This window comes from Dasypus novemcinctus, chromosome 9 (assembly GCF_030445035.2).
Source record: "Dasypus novemcinctus isolate mDasNov1 chromosome 9, mDasNov1.1.hap2, whole genome shotgun sequence".
Taxonomy (NCBI): Eukaryota; Metazoa; Chordata; class Mammalia; order Cingulata; family Dasypodidae; genus Dasypus; species Dasypus novemcinctus.
Window position 1 is genome coordinate 15,325,939 of NC_080681.1, and position 9,591 is coordinate 15,335,529.

The 9,591-nt window shown below is 43.3% G+C and overlaps 1 protein-coding gene across 2 annotated transcripts in view; it reads right to left on the reverse strand.

Moving 5' to 3' along the window:
• STXBP3 (syntaxin binding protein 3) overlaps positions 1 to 2,923 on the reverse strand; it is a 90,011-nt gene extending 87,088 nt beyond the window's left edge. The window contains exon 1 of one of the 2 annotated variants that reach the window (XM_004448982.4): positions 2,733 to 2,923. In XM_004448982.4, the coding sequence (XP_004449039.2) occupies positions 2,733 to 2,781 (49 nt within the window). In that variant the 5' untranslated portion in view covers positions 2,782 to 2,923. The remainder of the gene's footprint in view (positions 1 to 2,732) is intronic. The other variant, XM_058303100.1, reaches the window with a different exon arrangement.
• Positions 2,924 to 9,591: the final 6,668 nt, after the last annotated feature.

The following is a 9,591-nucleotide window of genomic DNA, read 5'->3' on the forward strand; positions in this document are numbered from 1 at the left end:
ACTTAAAAGTGCTAAAAGACACAACAGTGGTCCTATCATCAAGAAGCTTACCATAAGACAAAATAGGCAGTAGTGAGAAGTGTCATGGAAGAAGGATAAACTAAATGCTGCAGAAACATAAGAGGCCGGGTTAAAACGAGAAGTTCCTAGGGAGGTAGTAGCACCATTTGAGCTGAGACTTGGAGGCTGGCTGAAATTTGGAGAGGCAAAGAATAGGGGGAAGGAGAGCTTTCTAGACAGAGGAACCAACATCAAGATGTAGAGGTAGATTTTGAAAAGAACAAACGGTATAGACTAAGGGAAATTATTCTGGCAGCAATTTCGGATTGACTAGAGTGAGAAAGAGCAAAAGCCTGAAGGCTAAATGAGGAGATCAGTTAGGAAGCTACTACAATAAATTGGGAATAAGGCCCTAACTAAGGTTTAAACATTATGAAAAGGCAGAGAGAGACGTCACACATTAGCTCCGCCACCTGGGTATTTCAGAGTTACAGCTGAGTTTTCTATAACAGCTTTGAGATACGTCACACCATACAATTCAACCATTGATATGTACAATTCAGTCGCTTTCAGTGTATTCAGAGTTGCACATGCACCACAATCGATTTTAGGACATGTTCATTCCCGCCCCCCCACCTCCCAAAAAAACACCATTCCCCTAAGCCATCACTGCCCCTCCTTAAGTCTTTCCATTCCTTTCCTCACTCCTCCAGCCCTAGTAATCACTAATCTACTTTCTGTCATTACAGATTTACCTGTTCTGGATATTTCACACAAAAGGAATCATACAATATATGATACTTTTGCCTGGCTTCCTTCCCCTACCATATAATGTACTTAAGGTTCATCCATGTTACAGCATGAAGTACTCATATCCTTTTATTGTTGAATGATATTTCATTGTATGGATTTATTATATTTATGGATGCATTCATCAGTTCATGGATGTTTGGGTTGTTTCCACTTTTTGGCTATTATCAGTAATGCTATGAACTAATTAACAGTTGTATCAGTCTCAACGTTAGTGAAATAGGGATATTAAATCTCATGAAGTTGTTTTAATATATGTAACATAAACAGTACTTAGCAAAGAGTCAATGTTCAAGACATATCAGTTCCCTTCTCCCTACTCAACACACTTTGGGGGACAAATTAAAGGTTCTTAAATTACCTAGCTTTCAATCCTCACCTAACCGTACTATCTTCCACCTAGCAAAATCTTTTTCCTATAAATGCACGATTTTTCTACCTATTTTCCAGTACAGACTAATATTACTATCATTAACTTTGTTTCTGATAAATGCTGATGTTAAGGGCCATGTATGCAAAGATCTTTGAAATGATGTATATCATGTCGTGCATGTCCCAGTAATTGATTTGGAATTTTAACTTTTCACAAGGAATTTCCAAAATCTTGTTAACCTAGTCGTTTCTGTTCTTCAAGTCAGAGTAAAAAATACTAATCAGGGAGAGGATGTGGCTCAAGCAGTTGAGCTCCTGTCTCCCACATCGGAGGTCCCGGTTTGGTTCCTGAAAAAACAAAAACAAACAACAAACAAAACAAACAAAAAATCAATTCAGGGAAGCCGATGTGGCTCAGTGGTGGAGCACCAGCTTTCCACATGAGGTTCTGGTTTCACTCTCCCGCCCTGGTACCACAAAAAAAAAAACAAAAAAAAACCCCACACATAAAAAAACAAACAACACTAATTAGATATTACTCTCTTTCCACAACTAGACAATAATTACTTTGAACCCAACCATGCCAAACAATTATGGATCTTCCTGTTTGGTGCATCCTTCTCTACCTTGCCATTCTAGGTTTGGAGCAATCTTTATTAAAGTCAAAGATGATATGGCAGAACTTCAGTAACCGATAAGTAGTACAGTCCAAACAGCAGGGAGTGGCCCCCTGGACGCAAACGGAGAAGTAGAGGAACAGCTTTGTTCCGGCCATTCAGTATCATTCCAACGGTCCCTTCTCACGAACTTTTTAAAAGTGGCCTTAACTAGGAATAGTGGAAGAAAGGTTTTTTTGTTTGTTTAGGAGGTATCGGAGATTGAAGTCGGGACCTTTGCGCATGCAAAGCAGGCGCTCAACTACCGAGCTACACCCGCTCCGCAGAAAAGTCTGTTTTAACAGCGAGGTTTTAAATAAAAAGACAGACATTTAAAACTTTGGTTGAAAAACCCTCCTTGGTACTATTAACATGAATAAACAGTCTTTAGAAACTCAAGTGTACGTGCGTGGGGGGAGGCGGGAGCGGGATGGAGAAACAGCGCCTAGATTGTCTCCTGTGGAGAGACATCACTGACTGGTGGGGCAAGGGGGAGGGCGGATGGACGCCTTGCGAGGATGGGCCCGCGCGAGAGCCAAGGTGAGCAGAGAGCGCCACCGAGGACAGGTGCAGGGCCGCCGGAGGAAAGCTGGACCAGGGGGGGGTCCCACCCAATTCTGGGATTTCGGACCCCCAAAGGCTGCCGCCCCACCCAGACACCCGGGTGCTCCGCGCAAGCGAGAAGGCCGCGTCCTCTCGCACCCCGCCCACTTGCCTGCTTCTGGCAAGAGTTGGGCTGGGAAGGAAAGCAGGAAGAGGTGCTAAAAGGGACGCAGGTCCCAAAGCAACAAGTGCCCGCGGCAGCTCGCCCAGAGGCTGCACGGCTAGCAAAACAAGGCCCGGCAAGACGGCCGCCCGGCCTTCCCTCTCTGTCCCCTACCCCACGGCACTCACTCTGCCACACGACGCTCTTCAGCCCCCGTTCCGTCACTGGCGGCGCCATCTTCTCAACACTGCCAAGCAACGTCCGCCACCTCCCGTTCCTAGCCTACTTTTGCCGTGAAAACAGCGCCCATGGAGGCCCCGCCTCTCCGGGCCGCGCCCTCTGGTGACGTCACGTGTGTCCGCCGGAAGATTCCCGCCCACTCCCCGTCGGAGGCTGCGTAGTGCGGATGCAAGCGACGTGCGGATGCAAGCGACGTGCGGATGCAAGCGACGTGCGGACGCCCTCTCGCGGTAGGTTGGTGTCTCGCGGGGTCGGTGTCCTGTGACCTCAGAAAGCGAAGCCGTGGAATCGATTTGGGGGCTAACCGGAGAGTCGAAGTTCGGGGTTTACGTGTACACTATGTGAGGAAGGGTGGCCCTTCGCTTTGCAAAACAATTCTTCACTTTGCAAGGAGATTCATAATAGACTTCATCCCAGTAGCCAGTTTAACTACTGAAAGGAAAATTTACTCCCCAAGGTTATTTTATTCATTCCTTTTTTAGGGGCACAGTAACGGTGTAAAACTCTGAGATACCTTCCAGTGTGCCTGGAACTGTCCTGGGCTTTCAGGAAACTAAAAGTAAGTAGATAAAGATCCACTTCTTTCTCCTGAAGAATTTATTATTTAATTACCACAATTCGCGACTTGCCATAGGTAGTCAAAAGTCGGCTGAAAAAGTGAATGCCCTATATTACAGATATCCAAGTTCCTGTAGTGGAGCCACCTGCTTCTGTGAGGCAGTTGATTAGTGTGTTCTCCCACTCCCCAGGGCCTCTGGTGGCAAAGTCTCAAACATGGGCCAGCCCTGGAAGTTCTTCCCTGCTTTGTGAGTGCCGTGGGGTAGGGGACAGAGAGGGAAGGTCCTTCTGAGGTCTTCCCCTGGTAATCTTCTTCCAGCTCGAGTCAAATAGCTGAGACATATAATCCTGTATCTTCTCTGGCACCTTCTGCTGGGAATGGGACTAGGACAAGGCTCTCTCAGCAAGAGACAACAGATAAAGAATCCAGACAGTGGCCATACCTCCTATAACTCTTTCCACTCTCATCAAAGCATCTACAAACAACCCTTATACTGGGATTGATTCCAGAGAACGACTTGTTAAAGAAGTAGGGGTTCCAGAGACAAGAGTCCAAATTTGATTTCAAAACTGAAGATCTATATTCCATGTCCAGAGAAAAAGAGAACCTGGTGAGGCTGTAGAACAAAGGCAAGACCAGGGACAAAATCTTTGAGATTATCGATAGAGTTCAAGGCAGAAAAGCTGTACAAAATATCACAAACTTCACTAACACCTGTTTTATTTCTTTGGAACCAGAAAGAAGGGGCAGAAAAACAAGTTCAGTGTATCTGATAACATCACTCTGGGCCCCAGATCTTTCTCTCACTCTTCCTGAAAATGCACCTTTCCTCTGAGACTGCAAGTTGAGCATCCTGGAAATTGTAAGCAAGACTTCAGGAGGTAGAGAGACAGGTCCAAAAGGCACTCCACAGTGCTACAGACCCAAGCCTGGCTCTAGAGTTCAGCTTGAGGAGTGGAAATAAAACTAATACATATCATTTTGCACTTATCACAGTAACAGTTGATTCAGGCAAAAATCATCAGTGTATGTAAAAACCTTGAAGTGAATTTTATGAAGAATGAGCTATATATTGTTTTTTTTAAAAGATTTATTTATTTCTCCTCTCCCCCCACCTCCCACCCTGGTTGTCTGTTCTCTGTCTATTTTGCTGCTGCTGCTTCTTTGTCTGCTTCTGCTGTTGTCAGCGGCACGGGAATCTGTGTTTCTTTTTGTTGCGTCATCTTGTGTCAGCTCTCCGTGTGGGAAGGCTGCACTTTCTTTCGCGCTGGGCGGCTCTCCTTACGGGGCGCACTCCTTGCGCGTGGGGCTCCCCTATGCAGGGACACCCCTGTGTGGCAGGGCACTCCTTGCGCGCATCAGCACTGCACATGGGCCAGCTCCACACAGGTCAAGGAGGCCCGGAGTTTGAACTATGGACCCCCCATGTGGTAAGCGGACGCCCTAACCACTGGGCCAAGTCCGCCGCATATATATTGTCTTAAAGAATGTCCCCACGGATTACATATTAATTACAAAAGGTAACTTGGTGACTTTTCAATGAAGAAACTTGGCAGACTTAACCAAATGCTCAAACTTGACTTGACCAATAATAACAGACTGACATTAGGTGCCTCCTGATGTGAAGTATCTAAGGACACAAAATTCTTTCAAAAGTGCATAAATGTAATGTAATCGTAAAGAAATACCAAACAAGCAAAATTGAGTGACATTCTATGAAGTACAGACCTGTACTCTTCAACAATGGATTGAATGATTGCAATAAGGATGGAAAATATGCTAACTCAGGAAATATTTAGAGAGTAAGTCTCCTGAAGAGTTATCTTTTACATCTAGCATTTCCTACCATTTATGTGGGAGAAAGGACACAAATTTAGAGATTTGTTTATACCTAAAATTTCTTTCCAAAGATGCTCAAGAAACTGATAACATTAGTTATCTCTTGGGAAGAGAGTTGGAAAACTGGAGTGGTAGATCGAACTGTTTTTCACTTTAATCTTTTTTCTTTTTACTTTTTATTGTAGCATCATATATACAACTAAAAATTTATCATTTTAACCACTTTCAAGTGTACAGTTCAATGGCATTAATTCTATTTGATAATATTGTGCTACCATTACTAACATTACCTCAACTTTTTCATCGCCTCAAACAGAAATTCTGCCCCCGTTAAGCAATAACTTCCTCTTCACCCCACCCCCACCACGGCTGCTGGTAAACTGTAGTCTACTCTCTGTCTATGAAGTTTACTTATTGTAGGTTTTTCATATAAGCAAGATCAGACAATTGTACAATATTTGTCTTTTTGTATCTGGCTTATTTCCCTCAGCGTGACATCTTCAAGGTTCATCCATGTTGTAGCAGAACCTCATTCCTTTTTATGGCTGAATAATATTCCATTGTGAGTGAATGGAGTACCATTTATACAATGGGAAAAACAGGAAATCAACTTACGACACAAATAGGCTTGAGATAGCCATGTAGGTATTTTAAGTAAATAGAGATCAGTGAGTTGATGCTCGGGGGAGAGCTCTGGATTGAAGGTATAAACCTCGTCTTTCAACTTTTGAAAAGAAAGAGAACATGCAATATTAAGAGACACTCATGGTGATTGAAGTGATAAATGCACAACTATGTGATTTCACCAAATATCATTGACTGTACACTTTGGATGACTTGTATGCTTTCTTAATATGTATCAATAAAAATGATTTGTTAAAAAAAAGACACACACAAATTCTAAGGAGTTTGTCCTGGCAGTAGACCTCATATGTTTAAAATGACTTTTGTGTGGAGCAGGTATAGCTCAGCAGTTAAATACATGCTTCACATGTATGAGGTCCCAGGTTCAATCCCTGGTACCTCCTAAAAAAAAAAAAGACATTTTATTTACAAATTGTTTATTGATACGTCTTTAATATCATCTAAACAGGCATTTATAGAAGAGTGGTTAAAATTACTGCAATATGCCAGCAAATAGGGTATTACATAGTTGGTAAAAAAAGTATGGGACAACTTCATATATTGTGATATAGAATGGTATAAAAGGGACAATGTTCAGTTAAAAAATAAGAAGTGCAGAACAAAAAAATGAATGAAGACTATATATATAAATGAACCAGGTAGCAATAATCATTTATTCAAACAAACACATAATCATGTGCTAAATTGCATGGAAGGGCATTAACAATGCTTTAGGATCCAAAAGATCCTGATTCACAGAGAAGGTGATTTGAACTCTAGCTTGTTAGATTAATCTGTTTGCTAAGAAGGTTATTTGTAGTCTTGAAATCAAAGTAGCCAGTCACAAATTAGACTCATTTTAGGTTCTGAGAACCCCAAATGTGATGTAACCACCATATATACTGGCAGAAAGTAAGCTTTCCTACATGGATTTGCAAAGAACCAATAGTCTTAAAGATTCAAGTTGGTCATACAGGGAAAGTGTAAATGTTCAGTTACTACTACTACTGCTAACTGCTACTACTACTACTACTACTACTACTATCTAAGATTGTGCTGAGTGCTTGCTCTATGCCAGGCACCATGCCTTATGAATTATTTCATTCATACTCAAAGCCATTCTTGCAGACAAGGAAACTGAGGGCTTAGGAAGGTTAAGTAACTTGCCAAGAATGAGGCATGAGGCAGTTAAGGAACCTGCCAAGTAACTTGCCTAGCTAGCAGTGGGGTGGTAACAAGCCTACACAGAAAGCAACAAAGAATTCTGTGGGATAACCTGCAGTTTTTTCTTTTTAGGAGAGAAAAGAACAATAAAGAATAAAAACAGTCTTAAAATGGGTTCAGGCACAACCTATGGCATGGATGGTCTTTCCATTCAAGGTTTATATGGGAATGGAAACTGGTGTTCTGGGCTCTTTTTGGGGAAGGGGTACTGGGACCAGGGATTGAACCCAGGACTTCATATGTGGGAAGCCAGTGCTCAACCACTAATCCACATTGTCTCCCCATCCTGGGCTCTTTTGTAACTGCTCTAATTCAACTCAGCAGCTCAGAATTTTAAACAAATGCACACTAAGCACTATTACCCTTTCCCTTTTCAATTTTGAATCAGGTTCTGTTTAGTATTGCAGGGTGTATCCCCAACTCCTAGGGAAAAAGTGTGACAATGCAGACTCGCCCTTCTGAAGTGGGTTCCCTTGTGGAAGATCAAACCAAGAGGAAGAAGTGGGGTAGACAAGGTGCCTCCATCGCTTACCTGTGAAGAGAATGTCCAAGTACCACGAAAGGACACAGAAAGGCCTTTCTGCATGGAAGTTTGACCTGGGTCACAGAGTTCACTGTGGCTCACAACCCTGACACCCAGGTTCCGGGGCAGCAATATGGAATAGTGGATCACACGTGGGCTTTAGCAACACACACAAGTCCACATCCCACAAATCCTGGTCCTGCCTCTTACTAGCGGTGTGACTTCAGACACTTCAGTTTCATTGCACTTGTGTGTTGAATTTGACAATATTACCTCAAACCTAATGACAGTTCAGCAATATGACAATCTTCATTGCCACTTTACAGGTGGGAAAACTGAAGCTCAGAGTATAAACCACAGGTTGAGTTAGTATACTCTGAAGCTCAGAGTATAAACCATAGGTTGAGTCTGGGCCCATCTGGCCCCAAAGCCATTGTCCTTTCCATTATTCCCTATTATCCACCTTCCTTGCTCCTCTTATTTCCACGTCACCCCCCTGAGCCGCCTCTCTAGTCACCTGTGGTTGGTTTGTCTAAACAAATTGCAAAATGAATTTGGATTCCCTGAACATGACACAGCAGAATGGAAGGTAAAATCCACCAACACTAGCCAGAGATGAAAAATCTGCCTTGTATAATCCACAGGGCAGGTAATCAGCTAAAAATAACCAAGGGCTGAATACATAGGCACTTGATTTAGGACAGATTGCTCACTTACCATCTTATTCCCATGTCTTTGAGGACTTAATCATGATAATCCAGAGAAATCATGATCAGAGAAATTAATCATGATAATCCAGATAAATTTTCCCCTTAAATATATCATGGATTAGCTGGTCTAATCAATAATTTGGTCCCCTGAGAATTTGTGTTTGAATTGTTGGTTGGCCTGTGTGACCTTGGGTGAGTGACTTTACCTTTCTGGGCCTCATTCCCCAGCTGTAAAAGGGGATCTGTAAAAGAGGGTAATGTTGTTACCTACTTCATGGGGTTGTTATGAGAATGAAATGAGTTAATGTTTATAAAGCACGAAGTATATGCATATATGTGTTAAATAAGCTGGTTTTATCTTCACCTAGTCTGTACCACATTGTCTTTTGTGGCATTTAGTCCACAGCAGCCCAGCCTTTGATGCCTTGCTACGCAGACAGCCCTATCATTTTCTGTACCCTGGTATTTGTAGGATATAGGGGCACTGGTCCCAGTCCCCTGGCCTCCTGGAACAAGGGACCCTGGCCTTCCATTTGCCCTCTGCCTGGGCTCCTTGGCTATTCCAGGAGCCAAGGACACAGGGCACAGAACACGACTCTGTTCAGAGGGCTCACCCTGCTGGCAACTGGGTTCAGCACCCAGTCTCACCTGGGCTCGGACCACAGCCCGGAATGCTGCCCCAGTTTCAGACTATCACGGTCGCCCCCACAGGGCCCTGGAGCCCCTAGATCTACTCTGAACTCTCCAGATTTCCCCACCTTTCTTTCCTCACTGGCCACAGCTATCTTCTCACTGAAATTTTGCTTCAAAGAAAGGCTTCATTAAGGCAAGCCTTTTAAGGTTCCCAGACAGTGACATGTCAGAATCATTTGGTGAGCCTGTTCGAAATAAGGGATTACCAGGCCTGGCCCAGACCTCCTGAATTAGAATCTCCAGGGGCAGTACCTGGCTTAGGGGCTATATAAGTAATGGGATCCCCAAGTGATGCTGATTTACCTAGTCCAACTCTTGTTCACTCTGAGTATTTGGGAACAAAAATGAGCCAAACTCATATCTCCGTGTGCATGTTCTCTGATTCACCAAACTCCATTTTTAGAGATCTGTGCCTTTGGCTTGTCTCCTTTTCAATTGCAAATACTCCGGGAGTGAATAACTCTTATTAATGACATATTATCTCTTACACATATTATCAGTCTCACTTAAGTATGTCATCTTCTCTCTTGGAGCACATTTTGATAGGAGGAGATTAGCACAGAAGGGGAAAGGAGGCACAGAAAGGGAAATTTGCCCTCCTCTCTGTGTTTACCTAAGACTACCTCCACGCTCCA